We start from the raw sequence: 20,313 nt of genomic DNA, 5'->3' as shown, positions 1-20,313 counted from the left end.
ATTATACATTAAAGTTGTCCTCCATAATTCAAGTTTACCTTCAACTTCCTCTCTAGTCTTATCAACAAAAAGAATATCAGCAAAAAACATACACCAAGATACATCCTCTTACAAATGTCTAAAATAGGTAAATCTATAATTAATTAAATTATAGTCAATTTAACAACTTACTAATTAACTTGAAATCATAATTCAGATTTATTAAGACTGATTTTTTTAATCTTGAATTACAAACATATTTCATAAATTTTGTAAATAAAAAAAATAAGTCTGTCATTCAAATATATAGTTATTTTAAATAAAATTAATTCAAAATCAAAATGAAATTCAAACAAGAAACAAATATTGAGGTTATTACATTAGAATAGACTTTTAATATTGTCTTCATTTGAGGTAATATTTTCACTGTTTCATTTTTCAAATAATTATGATTTTTTTTGTTTAATCATTATATTTTATTATTAATATAATTTTGAAGTTTTATTATTCATTTCCAAAATATAACTCTTATGGTTCATCATAAATCATTTTAAGTCCATTGTTTAAAATTATTTTTTAGTCTAAATTATGAATGCAATTATTAAAATCATATATTTATATACTATAACTTTGTATATAGTTAGTAAATTAATAATTTCGATTATTTATAAATTGAAAAAAAATATTGATGCGTCATGCAAAAATTAGCTTAATCGGGCACGAATCTCGAGGCAAAAGGCTAGTTGGAAACTTCAAATTTTAATTTCGGGAGCATCCGAACTCCGATTTCAGCGAGCTTACAGTCAAACTGAGCGTCTCGGAAATACGAACCCAACGACACCAAGATCAACCCAATCCGAGCCCAAATGAGTCCGAATCAAGAGCTCAAAGTGCTGTCGGAAGGTTCAAACAGAAATTTGAGTTACCAAACGGTCTCGCGAATACTCCAGGACGCAACAAATATGATCAATCATAATATTTTAGGTTAAGAAAAAAAATTTAATTAAGCTTACCTAACAGGCTAACATGAAGAAAGAAATACAGAATTTAGCAGAAACTAGAAAGGCGCTTTGGCGTGAAGGGTCTCGGCACGGAATTTTTATTAGGTCTGGTGTCCTGACGTAGCTCTACGTTCAGACGTCAGTAAAGTGATGCCACATGCTCTTACTCTTTACAGTGCGGCCCGACAACCCAACCCGGACCGGACCCGAGATTGCTATGTATTGGCTGATTTGTACAGACCGGGGTATTGCTAGGTACTGCTTGATATTACTCGGCAATAACGAGAAATACAATTATGTCAAGACCAATACATAGCAATACCGAGCAATATCGAGCAATATCCCGATTTTGCTAGGTATTGCTCGGTATTACTCGGTATTGTTCGGTATTGCTATGTATTGATCTTGACAGAGCCTCTCGTTATTGTCAAGTAATACCTAACAACACCTAGCAATATCCGAACATAACAATACTGGTGTCCGATCCGGGTCCGGATCGGATCGACGGCCGCACTATAAAGAACAAGAGGAAGTGGCTACATGTTATTGGATGCAGAGCTACTTGCAGTGTCCATACCTAATAATTATTCGCACGAAGGCCTCGCCCTTCTCTGGCCATTTTCCTAGTTCGCGAGAGCTACGGGCAGGGAAGATGGATTTGGCCTCATCGGCGGGGATAGCGCGGCAGACGTGGGAACTTGAGAACAACATCGTCGCCATAGATTCTCCGGCGGAGTCGGACACGATCTACTACTACGATGAGGTTGCGCAGGCCAAGATCCAGCAAGAGAAGCCGTGGCAACATGACCCTAATTTCTTTCGACGAGTTAAAATATCCGCCCTCGCCCTGCTTAAGATGGTAGTCCATGCCCGCTCTGGCGGCACCATTGAGGTCATGGGACTGATGCAGGGTAAGATCGAGGGCGACACCTTCGTCGTCATGGATGCATTTGCGCTTCCCGTTGAGGGCACCGAGACTCGGGTCAATGCTCAGGCTGACGCGTACGAGTATATGGTCGATTATTCCCAGACCAACAAAAGGGTAATCCTAACCCTAAGCCCAAATTTGCTAAATATTTCTTTTAAGGAAACCGCAATTAGAATTCATGTAAGAGCACTTTTATTATTATTATTTTTTTGTTTTTCTTATGTATATTATCTCATTGCCATGAGATTTTGTGAGGCTCTTTGATTTCAATGTTTGTAAACTCGTTCCGTGATGCAAAACCCTTTTGCTGATTCCGTTGTTTGAGCTTTCAATTCCCATAGGTTGAAATTGTGTCAGGTAAAAACACTAATGCTTCTCAATTGCCATATGCTGTTATGTTACCAAACATGGTTTATGCCATAGCAATGATAAGCTGTTTTCTATCTCTTCTTGGTATTAGGGTTTGTTTTATACCTACTTTGTCAGGTAAAAACACTAATTGTCAGTTAATCCTTGTCAAAATCGGGCTTATTTTGCTGCTTCTTTTGAAACAGGTTGGGAGGCTGGAAAATGTGGTGGGGTGGTACCATTCACACCCTGGCTACGGATGCTGGCTCTCAGGTATAGATGTATCAACGCAGATGACGAATCAAAAATACCAAGAGCCATTCTTAGCTGTTGTAATTGACCCCACGAGGACTGTATCAGCTGGGAAGGTTGAGATTGGGGCCTTCAGGGCTTATCCTGAGGGCTATAAGCCACCTGATGAGCCTGTATCAGAGTACCAAACTATTCCTCTCAACAAGATAGAGGACTTTGGGGTCCATTGCAAGCAGGTTGAGATGTTGAGTGCATGACTTCTATTCCCTCTTTGCAACATTTATGTACTTTTAACTTATGAATGGTATATTGTCTTGGTGTAGTATTATGCATTGGATATAACTTACTTCAAGTCATCTCTGGATGGTCACCTCTTGGATTTACTTTGGAACAAGTATTGGGTAAACACATTATCATCATCCTCAATCTTAGGCAACAGAGACTATGTTGCAGGACAGATTTCTGATTTAGGTTGATCACATACTTTTTCTCCATGTTTTAATGATTGCATATATTGTTGGATTTTTTTTTTTTTGCTTGAAATTGGGAAATTGTCATGCGGCGCCATGGAAATTAACAAACACAGCAGTGCATATTCTTTTGAGTCTTTCTCGTGGTATTTGTAACTTTTGGTTTCATTGTGAATTTTATTTCCTTGTTGTAGCTGAGAAGTTGGAACAGGCAGAGAATCAATTAGCCCATACGCGATTGGGGTCCTTTTTTGTACCTTCCCAAAAGAAGAAAGAGGTTAGAATTCTTATGTTTTCCGTTGTTTTTTTATCAGTTGATATTTTGTAATGGATAGCAATGTTCATATGCAGAAGTTATTCTCAAGAACAAATAATTTTGATTTTCGGGAATTATAGGTTTCATGTGAAAATTTAATAAAGCCGTTTTTTGTGCATGTTTATACAATATGTTGAGTATTTGTAGGTTTGACTATTTGGCATCAGATCTGTCTATAACAAAAAATGGCTTTAATTATAGCTCATAGCATATGAAGGTGCACCTCCTTATATGCCAGCCTTACCTCTTCTTGATTTTGCTTCTATCTTGCAACCCCACCATATAAGTATCTCAATATAGCCATTGAGCTGATTTTATTTTTGATTTTTTTAATAAAAAAGTTTACAATTTGGATCATAGCATGAGAAACTAAGAATGATTAGTGTTATGAATATGCAAATAAGTTGTACTATACATGGTTTTATGTAAGTTATATCAACCTCTCACTTTTAATGAATATAAGGGAATAATTTAGTGTTCAAACAACAATCATGCATACATTGTTTGATTATTGACTAAAATTAAACTTCGATCTATTAAAATAAACCTTTAAACCTACCTTGAAGTGAGTATAGGCTAAAGGAGAGTTCGTCCTTGTTTTTGGGGTTCTTCGGTCTGGTTTAGTGTTGTTTTCTTACGGGCAATAACATATTGAGAATGCCATTATCTTCTTAAATCTTGTTTGGAGATTACTATGATATGCACCAACTAATGATTGTTTGCATAAACCTAGAAGTTGATGCAAGTTTGTTGTCTCTAGTACCTAATTAGAAGGGTGTTCCCTGCAGCTTAACAACCCAGTGAACTATCATCACAGACTAGTCTTAACTTTGTGATATTTACTGTTAATGAGTTCAAATTGATAATAAACAGCATTCTGAATCTTGTGTTAGCTTTTTGAACATCCTATGGTGATTTGCAAAATCATAAAATTTTAAGAGAATAATATCTATAGCTTACCATTTAATTAAAATTTATCGATTTTGAGGTTTTTGAAAGATGGGTCTTGATAGTGAATAATTGTGGCTTAGTTCATGTTCCCTTGTGGAACCTTGCAGCATTATGGCAGAACTTGAACTTCAGATTTGCAATTTGATATAGTTTGAAATATTGTATTTATTGCTCATTTTTTTGGAGAACAGAGTTTGGATTCATGCACCCTCAAGTTTTCGGTGGTATGATGCATAAGAATTTAAGAGAAAAAATCTATAGCTTACCATTTAAATAAAATTCATCGATTTTGAGGTTTCTGAAAGATGACTCTTGATAGTGAATAGATTGTGGCTTAGCCCATGTTCCCTTGTAGATCCTTGCAGCATTATTATAGAACTTGAACTTTAGATTCTTGCAATTTGATATAGCTCAAAAGATTTGGACAATTTCATGGGCAATTTCCTACCATTATTACACGAATTCTTGCAATTTTATTTATTTTTTTTTTTAATTGTTGGGCATATTTATTTGAAGCCAAGTGTGCCTCTAAAACAACCTTCTCTCTAATTCGATGTGATACAAATAAAAAAGAAGGTATTTTCAATGTCCTTTGCTATCCCCACATTCCAAACAAAGCACTTGATACATTTAAAACGACTGACCAAATTGTTGCTGAAATAAAGCTCAAAAACGGCGAAAGGGCACAAGCTCCAAAAGACAAACTCAAAACAAGTTTTCTTCAACATTCTTCTAAACCCAACTTCTAGAAACAAACACTAGTAAAAGAAAGCTAATTCAAATAAGAAAGGTCATTCGTTTCTGTGGGTCTCCGAAAGAGACCCTGCTACACAAGGAAGTTTATTTTATGACTTGTTTACCAAATGAAGAGCTGACGCCATGGCCGAGTAAAAGCTTTCTTTTATCTTGTTATGGATTGTTTTCTATGGTTTGATTATCTCTCATGGAAGCTGCTCACATATGGTGTTCCAAAATTGCCAATTTTGTTGGAATGTTGTTGTTTTTGTGAATGGTTTTTTTACTGCTTTTTGAAGCAGCTTTTAAGTAAAAAAAATTAACTTTTGTACTAAAATCCTGATTTAAGAAGCTGGAAAACTTTTGTACTAAAAAATTGCACGAAGCCTTAACAGCACGCAATTGCCTTTCTTAATCGTGTAGATTAGTGTCAGTTTTATCTAGAAATTGTTTAAAATTTGGTTCAGTTTGATTTAAATTATGATTATCTTATTGTTATTGATTGAGCTTACCATGCTTACAGTGTAAATACCTTCTTATAATTGACATTTTTAATTTTAATTGGAAATTTAAAAATAGCTCAGGAATAATGTTTATAATTAGCTGTTTTTCTATGCCGTTAGGTTTGTCAGCGTGACTATTAATGATTGAATATCAATCAACATTAAAAACTGATTTCTCGTTTTTTTTATGCTAATTAACATAAATTCATAAACATATCAAATAGATAAGACTCGAATAAAAAATCTCTTAATTAGTTAAAAAGCCTAAAAAAATTCATATGTATCAACCAAGATGATTGTCATCTAATCCTTCTCACAATCGAAGCGGTTGTTTGGTAGCAAGATTTATGACGGATTTGAGCAAAATCAGCCAAATGGCCTAAAATGTAAAACCAAATCTCACGATAAATGAAAGCCGTCTTACACGAAAAATTACCCCTTTTTCACGATAAGTCCAGTATTTTTGAAATCCTCTGATTCGGCGGATTTAATGTTATGTTGGCACAAGATGGAAGAATATTTAATATAGCCAAAAATTCACACATTATTTAACAATTTTTAAGTATATATTATTTGATCTTTTTTAATATCCATAATATTTACAGTAATTTTTAAAATATTTTAACAATTTGTTACAACTACAAATAGCTTGTATCCATAAAAAACTTTTAAAAAATCTAAGATTCTTAACAAACATTATCCATTAATTAATCTGCAACTGAAAAATACCCTTTCCAACCTTATAAAGACCGTTGACCTCTTCCTATTAAAGCATGTGGTAATAAGTTCAAAAGGTCACCCACCATAGCTCAGTTTAATTGGTGGGCGAGTGCGATTGTATACCTCCCAACCCGTGCTCCAATACCCTCGAGTAGCATCGCCTCTTAAATGGAACCCAATCAAGTGCGGGCCAGGAGATCAGCCGAGGGATTAGTTACGCCGCCAAGCGCCTCCTAAGAGGATGACGGCAAATAGATACCCCCATTCCCCCCCAAGAAAAAATGATCTAAAAACAACAATAGTTTTTTCTTCAATTTTGGAGGTCAGAAGTAATGTATCAATTCTTTATAATATGCACAACTATTGCGTTATAGAAATAACACAAGCGACAGATTATATCCATAGCCTTCTCTGCAGGCAAACAACTAACATTCTGGTATTAGCTGGTGTTCAATTATGGGCATTATTTATTCCATGAAGATCTGGTGATCACATGTTTGTTAAAGTAGAATGAAATTTCTGCGTCGCGAGTAGTTAAAATCAGCCTGTTGGTTTGCCTGCAAGAAAGGCAAAAGTTGTCAGAGTTATTCAAAATGCTTGCATCATTAAGATTTCGTTTGGGTCGACTTTTTTGTTGCTTCTTAAAGCAATTTTTTAGCATAAAAATTTTAATTTTTTATTAAAAAACTGCTTTAAGAAACAGTAAAAAAGCCGTCCCAAACGAAACCTAAGTTGATTATAAGTTTCTCTTTTGATTGCCTACTTTGAGCAGGAGCTCGTTGAGAGCTGCGAGAGCGAAAAGAGTTGTAGGCAAGGTCATTCAGATCCTGCAATGGTGTAAGGTTCTTGACAACAACATCCATGGAAGGGCGAGTTTTTGAATCCCTGCTAAGACAGTAGCTGGCAATCTGGGCAACTTTTTGAACACCTTTAATTGAATAGTTCAGCTCCAGGCGGGGATCCACAAGGTGCAAAAGCCTCCTTTTATCTCCCAGATTTGGCCGGGCCCAAGCAACAAGATTTTGCTCACCGTGTGGCCTCTTCTTGTCTATGGATCTTCGGCCGGTCAGAATTTCAAGCAGCACAACACCGAAACTGTACACATCGCTTTTTGATGTTAGGTGTCCTGAAAAGAAAAGAAGAAGAAGAAGAAGAAATATAGCAGTTTCAGTCTGGCAAGTATGAAGAAGTATGGTAACAGATCTAACTTCATATACTCGACAACTATTCTTGAAGCAGATAATGACTATATTGTCTTAGTCATTCCAACTAAATTGGAATTTTGAATTCTATCATAGCAATCCGCGAAAGAAAAGAAATGGTTGTGTTAGACTTCATTTAGGACCGCTTTCTTACTGCTTTCTAAAGTAGCTTCTTGGTACAAAAATTTCTAGTTCAAGAAATTATTTTACTAAGAAGCCGTTTTAGAAAGCAATAAAAAAGCTGTCCCAAACGAAACCTTAATCATACATGAAAATTTGCAGGTTTTTCAGGCCACAAATGTTTTGTTTCACAAGCTGGGTTAACGGGAGAGAATTTAAGGGAGAATAAGAAAGAAGTCATGGAACAAAACAAAATCAATGCTCTTCTTTAAAAACTACTTCTAAAATTGTTGCAAAACTCCCTTAATGGTTGATTATCATCTAAAAAAGGATTTCAAGCTGTATCTATCAAAGCTCAAGAACAATGGCACAATCATGGGCTTTCCAATGTAGATTATGTTACTCCCCAGTACCTATTTGCATCAGAGGTAGTGATGTGGTTATGCGAGGTGCACGTGTTGTTTCTTTTCATTGTGAGGATGCATCTATTGTCTTTTCATTGTGTAGGAGTTCTAGAGTCATATATATGCTGTACTATGTCGGCTTACAAAAATTTTCTCTGGAGATCGGACAGCGGCCTGACGGTAGATCTTCCTCCCGCTCTCATCGGGGCTCGAATCCTCTAATCTGCCCCCCAAAAAACAATTTCTTGGAAAGTTGGATTTCTTCTTAGCAATACTCAAGGTAGTTCACCTGCAGGTCGCAAATTCCAATTTGTTGTAGTGGTTCTTCTATTACGCCTTGCTTAGACAGGCTTGTTGGTTTTGTTATTCTTCCTTATCTTTGGTTCTCTTCTGTGCATGACTTCTGTCCATATGTAGTGCGTTGTATGCGATTCAGTGAGGAGGATATATACGTTTTCTCTCTTTCTACCACCATTTTGAATAAATTTTTTTTGATATAATTTAACTTTGAAATATCTGGAATTAAACCGGGTTAATTTTGTGCTAATCATATATGGAAATCCATAAATAAATAGTTCGAGTATGTAATTGAACAGCTTTGACTTAATAAATTTTCTTACTAAAATTTATATCTTGTGTGTAGGTTAGATGTATAATTTCCTCAAGTATGGTAGAACTGTGACTGCCTAATTTCAGGGAAAATCATCTCTTTGCACTGATGTGAGACCTAAATTTCTATTACTTCCAAGAATTCTATCATTTACCAAATTTCTTCTAGATAACTTGTTATTAACTTGCTAGTATTTTTTATTTCATTCAAATTTGATACAATTGAGATAAATAAATTACAATTACTAGTTAATTTTGTGAGATTCAAATTTCTAATTTATTTAATCATTTAATTATCATTTTGGTTCTAATTTTTTGAATGCACTGATTTACATCTAAAGAAAGTTTGTCAATTGAATTTTCTTTGATTTACGAATCCTAAGAAAACACCAATTCTAAACCGCTCTGCATCAAATATAGACAAATCATAGCCATCTAAACTTCTAGGAAGATTAAGATTTCACGCAGGAGTAGAAAATGACCCAGCCTGAAATGCATTAGTTCCTGTTGTATAAAGCCTCTATTCAGCAGAAAAAAAATATATAAAAAAAAGCCTCTATTCAGCAGGATCAGAATAAACAAAAATGCTATTTTATTCCTGAACTAATTGCAGAATTGTAGATTATGTAATAGTTTTCAAGAATAGTAACACTATTAACATAAATCTCAAACTAAACTTCCTATGGTATATGCTGGAAATAATAGACGGATGGGGATAAAAAAATTGTGATATTGTGAGTGTAGTGCCCATCCATCTTGCTAAACTACTCTGGCAATTTTCCCCCAAGTCTATTCAGTCTTCATTGAAAGTCCTAAAAGATTCTGCTTCTAGTAAGCTCTATCTCAACCATGCGTGAGCAGTATTCATGCAGATTGTTTTAGATGGGTGGATCATTAGAGTTAGGCTTCATTTGGGACGGCTTTTTTACTGCTTTTTAAAACAGCTTTCTAATACAAAAATTTTAAATTTTTACTAAAAAGTTATTTTAAGAAGCAATGAAAAAGCCGTCCCAAATGAAGCTTTAGAGATTCTATGCAAGGCTGGAACTTTTATATACTGTTAATATGAGTTTGTATTTGTACCAGTCATGATGTACTCCGGTGCAGCATAACCATATGTACCAACAACTCTAGTTGATACGTGAGTCTTATCTCCTTGGGGTCCAGCTTTGGCCAGTCCAAAGTCAGAAAGCTTTGCATTGTACTCCTATAAAAAAGATAAAATATTTATATGTATGTAGGACTGTGTTTGTTTAAGAAACCAATATCGCAAGTTGTAGGACGAACCATATCTAGAAGAATATTAGATGTCTTGAAATCTCTGTAGATAACAGGCTTTGCATTACCATGAAGAAAGGCTAACCCTTTAGCAGCCCCAATAGCAATCTTAATCCTGTTGGACCATGGAAGAGGAAAAGACCCTTCAAAAGCCATTAAGATCAGTCAGAATAATTGACTTCAATAATTTTTAATCATATAACAAGTAAAACTTAAACATGGGACATCATATCAAAAGGTTAGCATTTTAATGCAATACAAAACAAAAGCAAAACATTCATGTAGAAGATTTATGGTGGTTGTGCTCGTATAGTAGGAAGTGATTTTTGTTAATGCCATTAGTCCAAATGTATTATACATTTGAGACAAATATTGTAAGTCCCAAGTTAGATAAAAAATGTTGAAAATTATGTTTAGGTTCACAACCAATTATAAAATTTATCCCAAAACTAATGAAAAGAATCCCAATTTAAAATTTATTAATTCTAAAGCATTCACCAAAAACAATGGCACAATCTAACATGATTGTGATGATAAGTAGGTCTGATCTTGTTAGGATCAGCTATAAGTGGCATGCTATAGCTTAATCTGATTATGATGAAAAGTAAGCAAACGTTAGCTAGTATATCAATTGCAGATGACATGATACAATTTAACATTTTAACCTGATTTTGGTGAAAAGTAGGCAAGAGATAGCTGACATCACTGCTAGCGACCTATTAAAACTTAACCCAATCATAGTAAACAAAGGGTTGAACAAGCCTAAAATTAAGATTAGATTGACTAATTCTAAAATTAAGATTATATCTCTTGCAATGAATAAAGAACTTTGAATGAAAAGTAAAGAGAATTGGTGAAAAAATGATTGGAAGAATATAAATTGCAATTTTGTAGTAAAATTCAATGATATTGAGAAATATTATAATTTATTGTATCTTGGGAAGTCCAATGAAAATGACATTCGAATAACAGTGGATATAAATTTGAATATAATTTTATTTAGAAAAACAAGACTAATAATAAAAAGAATATTATTAAGATAATTATCAGTTATGATATCTGATGCACTATAAAAAAATTTGTAGGGGTAAGCATTTTAGTTATACCCTAAAGCCTAATTCTAATCCCCCTTTTTTATACCAGTTGTGGTTTGAGAGCAAGTGATCGAGCAAATAACGAAGAGGCCGCTATTGAGAGTACAAACTTCTCCCAGTTGCAAGCAAAAGGTAGTGAGCATCCGAGTACTTGGGCTTCTTCTTCCTGCACAAAGGAAGTTGCAAGCAAAAGGAGCTGAGCATCTGAGGGCTTCAAAGATCGCAATTCTCTTCCTTAGGTTTACTTATTCTTGGAGATTGGGTGAGATGAATTCTTCTCTTTTGCTACAAAAATTTCGTAAGATTTTCTCAACACTTCTCTCTTCATTATTTATAAAAATAGGATTTGATCTATCTATTTAGATAATCTTTTAATTTGTACTCCATGCATTTGATAGTGATTTATTAGTGCCTCATAACCTAGTATATATAGGTCATTCTTGACCAAATCATTTAAATCTTGGTATTCTTATCCCTATTATAATTGTTTTATTTTTTCTACATCATATCTGTGATATTAGTTTTATTTCTCCAAGAATAATTTGGTTGATATCTTGGGCTCCCTTAAAAAGTTGTTTTTGCCATTTTATTTGTGACAAAATTGTATCACAGCAATCGAGTTGAACCATGGGGAATCCTTCTACCAGCATTATCACATACTGGTTTACGAAATGCAATAAAAACAATGATTTTAACATCTAAAAGATAAAAATAGAGTATATTTGCCTAAGAAGAGTTTTGCTTAAGGTTTTAAAGTGGAAGGATTTCCTAACTGGTCAAATAAGGAGGAGATTGATCAAAAAGTCAAGTTGATAATTCTCAATTCTAATTCCTACATGAGGTGATATGTAAAATAAATTAGTGCCTGTTCTATGTTTCAAAAGACAAAGACACGAGACATTCTCATAGCCAAGCCACCCGTTACATGATCATTGTATATCACCTAATGTCCTTTACCTAAGCTACTTCCCTCAGTAACAAGTTTACACCATACATTTAACTAGAAGCAATATAGAACCAACATAATTTATTTAAAATTGTTTTTGTAATGAAACTTCATGAATTGCAAGTCATCTTTTCTTTGAAAAATAAAGGAAAATAATAGGACCAAGTTCAGTATGAAGTAAAAGTTTATAGACCTAGTTCAATCTAAAAATCAAGGAATGCTAATCTCTGCATTCTATTGCATTGACGTAATTTTTAAATGAAATCGCACAATAATTTATGAACTTCAATTAAGATCTATAATTACACTAACTAGAGATAAAAAAGCTGTAGTGCGGTTTTAATGTTTAAATTCCATCTAATTTTTAGTCGTATCAAATAAAAAAAAAAGCTGCTTAGTGTTTATGGTTCGGTTTCTTTAGCTTCAAGTAGCAGCAAAATCAAAAACAGCAATAGTGCAACATCACAAGAGAGTAACATAGCATCACATCAATAAGCATTTGAATACTAGGTCCTAGCTGAAGATTTTATAGACTTTGTTCCTGCCAAATCAAATGAAGATAGCATGTGGCAGAAATGCAAGAGCAGTAAAGAAAGTTCCAAGGAAGTGGAGCAGTAAGCAAATCCAAAAATTAATTTAATGTTCCAATTTAATTCAACATAAAATTGGTGTCCAAGATTTTATACTCAAATTCTTCCTAAGATTAGGGAATCAACAAACACCTTACATACTTCGGAAAAGATGATTTTCAAGACTTCCTCGGGGCATAAATTCATAAACAAGAAGCCTTTGGTCATCTTCAATGCAGGATCCTATGAGTTTAACGAGATTAGGATGATGTAGCTGTCCAAGGAAATCAATTTCAGCCTGCAGTCAAGAAAAGAAAGAAAATGTTGGTTATTTAAAGGTCAGTCAATCTGGTAAAGTAATCTGCCTTTTCTCCATCTCCGGTCTAATTTGACATCTAAAAAGTGTGGTGCACATACCACCCATTCCCGGTGTCCCTGAAGAGCATCTGGTTTCAAACTTTTGACAGCAACAGTGATACCAGTTCCTGGTTTAGCAGGAGTAGTGCTGTTTTCCTCTATCCATCCTTTAAAAACATAACCAAATCCACCCTCACCAAGGATACTATCAGGTCTGAAGTTTCCAGTGGCAATCTTCAGCTCTTGGAATGTGAATTGTAGCGGCTCACAAGATGATTTATCTTTGGGTGGGGATTTATTGCCATTTTCCTCAGAGAACATAGTTTCAAACGGAATATTCATCTCACGATTGCTAGCATTTAAGTATCTTGCTTCTGTTGCTGCATTGAAAATTCGTGTTTTAGATCACTACTTTCCAGAATGAAAATGAAAGATACGCACCAAGTTTTAAAATAACTCAAAAGGGGCAAATGATGAAAAAATACATCCACTACAATATGGATGGAATTTTCACAACACAAAAAAAATGACTGCATAATAATAGAGGATGGTGATATATACCAAAGAAGGAACACCAAGAACGCGAGGAAATTAGAAGTTGAAACTCAAAGCAATATAAGAAATTTCAGATCATCTTGTCTCAGTGGATAATCAGCAGCAAAATGCAAGGAAGTTAAAACTCAATGTTGTTAAGTCCTTTCACAAGGAAGCGAGGGCGGAGCTCAAAACTATTGAGAAAAATAGTAATTTTGGGTCATAAATTAGGAAAAATTATTAGGTGCGGAGTGCGCACCGTTCGCACAAGTACTGGGTACCTAGCGGTACCGAGTGCCGGTATCTAGCGCGGAACAATGCTTGTGCGGACGGTTCTCCCCATCCGCACTCCGCACCTAATAATCTCTCATAAATTAGACCTTGAAGGCGGCTAAAGCATTCATTTTACTATGAATTACCGAATAAAATTTCATCTCCGTCAAATTTATGCGTGTTAGTTGAATAAAAAAAATTTATATGTGATGAAAGTTTGACAAACACTTCACGGAGGCTTCTCCTCGTACTTACAGTGTGAAAGGGAGGCTTAGATATTCAAATTGATGACTCGTATCCTATATCTTTTCATCTAAATATTTTGCGATTGGTTTTGGTAAGTCAATAAGCGCAGAACTAGATGTTGATGTCTCTGTAATTATCCTTCAAGAGAATTAGAAGTTCTTTTTCAATTTACACCGAAAAAGATTAATCTTTGACTAGCTTAGTAGTTAGGAAACAATAAATTGCAATCATTATGCGTTTCTTTGTATATCTCATCTTAAATTTGTATTAATAATCTCTAGATCCTAAGATGTACTGCATCAGCTCCTTGAAATTCCAATCAAAATAGGCCTTGATCTGAGGTCAACGATGTACTTTTAGAGAAGAATACTAGGTCTGAAATCAACAACCGCAGCCATATGATATCAAAGATCTCAGGCATAAAATAATTCGTACAAAATATGAATCGTTAGACAGTGGATTCGTCAGCGATGGAAACAGGAAATTACTTTCTAATGCTAAATAGTTGACCAAAAAAATTTGGTGTTGGAAGGAATAGTTAGCCGTTAGGCATCAGTGGCTTGCAACAGCTTCCCACCAATTAAAAACATGACTAGGACCTCAGCTTATCATTGACTTAGGCGGCATTTCTGAATACAAAATTGACCATTTGGCCAACCATCCATTCCCGTGAGTACTGAAACAGCCAAATAGCTGACCAGCTTTATTGATTCCACAAATCAGGAAAAACATTAAAGATAAGCAAAATCCCTGCGACTTAGACGCAATAAGCCAGTTGCGAGAATCATGATTACCCTTTATAACGAAATTTGCTTAGAATCTGTTCATAGCAACGAAGAGGCCCAAAGTAATTTGAGGCTCTAAACTAATTATTGGCTTTCAGGCCGATAATTCTTCATGGATGTAAAAATCACCGTATTTTCACTGAAACATGCGAACTAGTAAAGATCTGCCAGTCCTATTCATCGAAAACCCCAACTTCAACCCACTCTTAGCTACATCAGTAATGATAACTACAGCTAATTGAAGAAAAAAACACCTCCAAATTTATAAGCCTTACAGAAGAATCCAATCCACCATCAAACACGTCACAGAACTCCTACTCGAACAGGACAAAAGAAAGATCCTCATGATAAATTAGATAGAGCAGTTAAAGAAACCTGAGTCGTGGACTAGGCTGGTCCTGGGAATGGTATTGGCAGAGGCAGCAGCGACGGGCGATGTCCCGCAGGCGCCTCCAATTCCACGAGAAATCGCCGCCCAGCAGCCGCACTTATTATTGCCTTCCATCACCATCCTGCCCCCTTCCTCTGCTCCCCCGAGATTTATTTCTGACAAAGCAAAGAAGCAGCGAAGAACTTGAAATCCATCGTTTCCATCGCGAAGAAGAAGAACAGAAGAGGGGCACAGAGGAAGAGAGAGAGGAGAAAGCGAGAGTTGGAGAGAGAGAGAGTGGGATTGGAATGAAGGTGTTTGCTGGTGTTCTTCGTCACCATCATGATGGGGAGTATATGCGAGAGAGGCTCTTCTTTTTCGGTCCTTTTTTCTTCTTTTTCCCGCCTTGGAGAGAGAGAGAAAGAGAGAGAGTGGGGGCGTCGACCGGCGAGAGACAGGAACTGTTTGAATATATATATATATATATATTATCGTTAAATTTAATTTTAAAAAATATAATAATTAGTCAATTAATTAATTATTTTTTAAACTTATCACAAAGAAAATTCATCTTGATTATATTTTATAGAATATTCCGACCAACTTTTTTTCCTCAGCCGATTTCTTTTTTTCCTTTTTCTTTTTTTTTTTTGTGGAAATCCTCACCCCATTTTTTCGCAGCTCTAGAGCAACAGCTACAGCCTCATTTCATAACATTATTCTGACACGTGGAGCTTGTTTGTTGGTGGCAATCAAAAAAGTTTGTGTTTTTTTTATACACAAGATTCAAATCTATAACTTTTTTGTTAAAAATCTAGGCTCGCAGCCAACGGATCAAAGTGAGCTGTATGTGCATTCTCTTTTAAGTTGAACATCTATAAAATTCTTTGTGATGTCGAATGTCGCACATGATGATTGGTCGGATGCTCATTAAGCATCACCATTGTTTTAGTAAGAGATTATTATTTATGTTTTAATATTTAATATTTATTTCCATATTAAATATATGAATTAATATATATTATTTTAAAAATTTTAATATTACTAATATTTTCTTATGTTAGTTATTATGATTTTATAAATAATCATTTTTTCCCTCATCTCACTACTACTAAAATAGACTTTCACAATATTTTTTTACCTTACAACGGTGACTAAAATACCTATTATTTTCTTTGTTGATGCTTGAAAACCATTGAACATTTGTTGTTTTTTATTTTATAAATAAAATACACATTTATGTACCATCATCATCTACATATAAAAAAAGTAAATTATATAAATGAAATAGCGGCCCAAACGGGCCCTAAGGGTAGTTAGAAGACGAAATAAGCCAAAATTCAAGGTTATAAAGCTGGAGAAAATCAAGTACAATTAATGGAGGTGTTATGGCTGATACTCTTTTAGTTTTGTGTGTATCTGATTGTGTAGATAAACCTCAATTACCTCATGCAAATTTGGGTTCGGGTGCTTTTGCAGCATTGTATATCCCAGTCTTGTGCTGCTATATAGTATAGTTGGAGACAAACAGATAACAAAGCGCTACGATGTTCTAGATACTGACACTGCAATGTTGTTAGTCATGCTGGAAACATAGAGTGGTACATCACGATGCTCCAAACCTAGCGTCACGGCTTGCTAGTTGGGCCAGGTAGCTTTCTCGTTTTTCATATTTAACATAAAGTGTAGCATCTCTTAGGTGGTTTTAAGGTTGTTTCTGTCGTTTTTGTGTAGAGAATGGTGTACGAGTGAAAATAGATGAAGAGAGAGTGAGAGAATATATATATATACACACACACACACATCAAGTTCTCCCAATTTTCATAGTAAGTTTTTTGAAGTGGTGTAGCTCCGTAATTTTTACCAGTTTCAAGATAATCTATATTAAATCATCGTATTATTTCTTTTCCGCTGCATTTTTTCTTTCCTGTTTATTTCATTGCGTGGTTTTACTTCCCCAACAATGATTTGAAAAATCGATCAAACATACAAAAAAATTGGTGCAATATCTTAAAGCCACTAAATTATTCAAAAATTATATATGAAAAAAAAATTGTTACATGAACACCAATTTCAATAAATTTTTGCTCAAAAGTCAAAATGATGCGGTTGGATGAGAGAAATCTAATGAGAAGAATATACAATTTTGAATATTTTGATTTCTGAATTGACTGAAATAAGCCAAATCCAACTAGTACAATCTCCCCCACATACAACAAAGTGCATGTGTGCATGTGGAACAAAGTGGGGACCACTGCTTAATGGGATTTCCTCCATGAAATTATTCCATGCGGAGTCCGAATAGTAAAGAATCGTCCAAATGTGAGTGTATATAGTGTTTGTACATATTGTGTATGAAAAAATCAAATTGTATATAAAATTATAGTCAATGTACACTCACATCCGGATATATAGTTCTTTGCAGTCCGAACTCCGCACTAAATAATTTCTCCCATGATTGAGGCTTTGTTTGGGACATCTTTCTTATTGCTTTCTAAAATGACTTTCTAGTACGAAAATTTTTAATTCAAAAAATATTTGTACTAGAAAGCTATTTTTAAAAGCAATAAGAAAGTCATCCCTAACAAAGCCTTAGACTTCTTTTGGGACGGCTTTTTTTCTGCTTTCTGAAGTATTTTTTTAATATATATATTTTTTTTTTTCAGTTTAAACATTTTTTTGTATTAAAAATGGCTTCAAAAAGCAGGAGAAAAACGTCCCAAACGAAGTTTAACATATAACCTAAACTCGAATTCATATTCAAAGGGTTATGAATGTCTGATTTTTTATCAATGAACTTCACTAATTTCTTTATATTTAAAAACAAATTAATAAATATTTTAAATATGAACCCCATGGGCTGAGTAATTAGGTGGTTGAACCATCTAATGTTCACCCTAAAATTCTATTAAGAAATTAAAGGCCTTCACATAAACAATTAGTTGCATAGTCAGAAAGCACAGTTAATGATGACAAAGATAAGCACAATTAAGACAGATAATTACGTGATCTTCTCGCCATATTAGCACTAAAACAAAGCCACGTCATCTCTTAATCCTTCTTAGAACGTTGTAATTTTTTAATTAATAAGGATAAATTAATTTCTAATAAAAGAACAATTATCCTCTCATTAAAATAGTATTTATTGATTTTTAAATTTCAAATTTATCCTTTATAAATGGACCACATCGACCTGAAATAAATAAATAATAAACATCAATTCCATCTCTATAGCCAGCTTTCTTCAGCCTTTCGTTTTCTTGGCATCCCACTTGCTCTCTAGAATATCGCTTTCTCTGCTCTCTCTCTCTCTCTCTTTGGACGCAAACCTCTACATGAAAGTGTGGCTAACGGTTACTATAAAAAATTGGAGTGATGATAATTATTATTTTTTGCATTAATGGGAATTATGGGATTAAAAACAGAACAGTAGTCTTATTTTCTTTTAACTATAATACCATCACCTATTAAGTTAAGCTTTGCAAAGGTGAGGATGCTCACATAGATGAGTGGCTTTACTCTTAGAGATAAGATACAAAATGAGCATATAGTTGAAAAAGTTGGTAGCTCCACTGGAAGATAAGATTAGAGGAGAAATTATTCTCTGCGAATGCTGAACGTCATTCGGAAACTAACCAAAATGAGTCATGTCCGTACCGCGGTTCGGTATTACTCGGTACTGCAGCTCAATATTATTGACGTGGTTCATTCTGGTTCGTCTCCGAATTTAGAGCTGCGTTCGGCGTCCGCACAAAATAATTTCTCAAATTAAAGTCTCCTTAGATGGTTTGGTCACATAAAATGGAGGCCTTCCGATGACCTAGTTAGGAAATTAGATTTATTAGATTTGACTTATGTTAAAAAAGGTAGCGTTAGACCTAAAAAAGATTTGTTTAAAAAATATTATAAATGACTTTTCTTTATTAGATTTAAGCTTCGTTTGAGACAGTTTTATTACAGCTTCTCATGACAACTTTTTAGTACAAAACTTATATTTTTTGTATTAAAAAACAGCTTTAATAAGCAGTAAAAAAGTTGTCACGAACGAAGCCTTAGATGAGAATTTGACTCTTAATATAACAATGGAGAAAAAAGAGTCATATAGCCGACCCCACATAATGGGATAAAAGCTTGTTGTTGTTGTTGTTGTTGTATAATACCACCACCAAAAAATGATAATTACATATATAGCACTTAAAGTATTACAATTTATATATTAATATATAAACTTAATTATTCACATACATAATACTTATAATATAAAAATAAATAAAATTTAAAAATACGCTAACCATCCTGTCACGAAGTCGCTCAACCTTGTTGCTTGCACCCTTCTATAGGCCTAATTATTAGGTCAGGTGACCTGGCGTAGCTCTACATCCATACGCCAATAACATGCCGCCACTTGCTCTTACTCTTTACAGAGCGGCCCGACGACCCGACCCGGGATTGCTATGTTCGCGTATTGCTCGGTATTACTCGGTATTGTTAGGTATTGCTTGGCAATAACGAGAAATACCGCTCTGTGAAGACCAATACCAAGCAATACCGAGTAATACCTAGCAAAACTTGGTATTGGTCTTTACAGAGCGGTATTTCTCGTTATTGCTGAGCAAAATCGACCAATACCTAGCAATACCAAGCAATACGCGAACATAGCAATCCCGAGTCCGTTCCGGGTTGGTTTGTCGGGCCGCGCGATAAATAGTGAGGACACGTGATACTATTTTACTAGTGGTCCGAACGTAGAACTACGTTAGGTGACCGGACCAAATAAATAGTGGCGGAGCTAAAAAAAATTTAAATTGGAGGCATAAATTTTTTTTTTCTCAAAACTTTCCTCATCATTCCCAAGAGGTTGTAATTAACCCTATGCAATCTATGAATCTACAAACTGTTTTGAAAAGTAGATAAGATCTAATTCAAGTCATAAAAGTAAAACAGAAAGAAATAAACCCAAAAAATATATAAAAAAAAAATTTATACTATTATGCCCAATTGATAGCTATGTTACTCTTTTGTAAATATTTCCACACACTTTGAAGCCATTCTTATTCTTCTAAATCCACTAAAAGGTAACACTATTTACTGAATATATATTCTTCACTATATGCAAAAGGTAGCTAGAGCAAGATGAATTATATAAAGATTGTCCTATAGTAGGGAATTACTTATCTTCCTTTGCGCTCAAGAAATTTATCTAAATGTTGGAATAAAAAAGAGGGGAAAAAAAAGGAGCATTAAATTTATATGCCAAAATAGTGAGATCTGAAAAAAAAATGGTGAAAAGAAAATAGGAGAATAAGAGAAAGAAGAAGGGGTG

General features: G+C 34.4%; 2 protein-coding genes across 2 annotated transcripts; one reads left to right on the top strand and one right to left on the bottom strand.

Moving 5' to 3' along the window:
* The first annotated feature begins 1,518 nt into the window (after window positions 1-1,518).
* On the top strand, window positions 1,519-3,321 carry LOC110095457 (COP9 signalosome complex subunit 5b). Its single transcript, XM_020821006.2, has 4 exons — window positions 1,519-2,022; window positions 2,463-2,744; window positions 2,832-2,979; window positions 3,173-3,321. The coding sequence occupies exons 1-4, from the start codon at window positions 1,531-1,533 to the stop codon at window positions 3,304-3,306; spliced, it is 1,056 nt and encodes a 351-aa protein (XP_020676665.1). The 5' UTR covers window positions 1,519-1,530; the 3' UTR covers window positions 3,307-3,321.
* Window positions 3,322-6,490: 3,169 nt separating this feature from the next.
* Window positions 6,491-15,446, bottom strand: LOC110095449 (probable serine/threonine-protein kinase PIX7). The gene is made up of 7 exons (XM_020820994.2): window positions 14,996-15,446; window positions 12,843-13,162; window positions 12,588-12,723; window positions 9,826-9,959; window positions 9,622-9,745; window positions 6,967-7,329; window positions 6,491-6,760 (listed from the first exon to the last, which is right to left on the bottom strand). Exons 1-7 carry the CDS (start codon window positions 15,129-15,131, stop codon window positions 6,744-6,746), a joined length of 1,230 nt encoding a protein of 409 aa, XP_020676653.1. The 5' UTR covers window positions 15,132-15,446; the 3' UTR covers window positions 6,491-6,743.
* Window positions 15,447-20,313: the final 4,867 nt, after the last annotated feature.

This window comes from Dendrobium catenatum, unplaced genomic scaffold, assembly GCF_001605985.2.
Source record: "Dendrobium catenatum unplaced genomic scaffold, ASM160598v2 original_scaffold_76759, whole genome shotgun sequence".
Taxonomy (NCBI): Eukaryota; Viridiplantae; Streptophyta; class Magnoliopsida; order Asparagales; family Orchidaceae; genus Dendrobium; species Dendrobium catenatum.
This window is presented reverse-complemented; position numbering and strand designations above follow the sequence as displayed.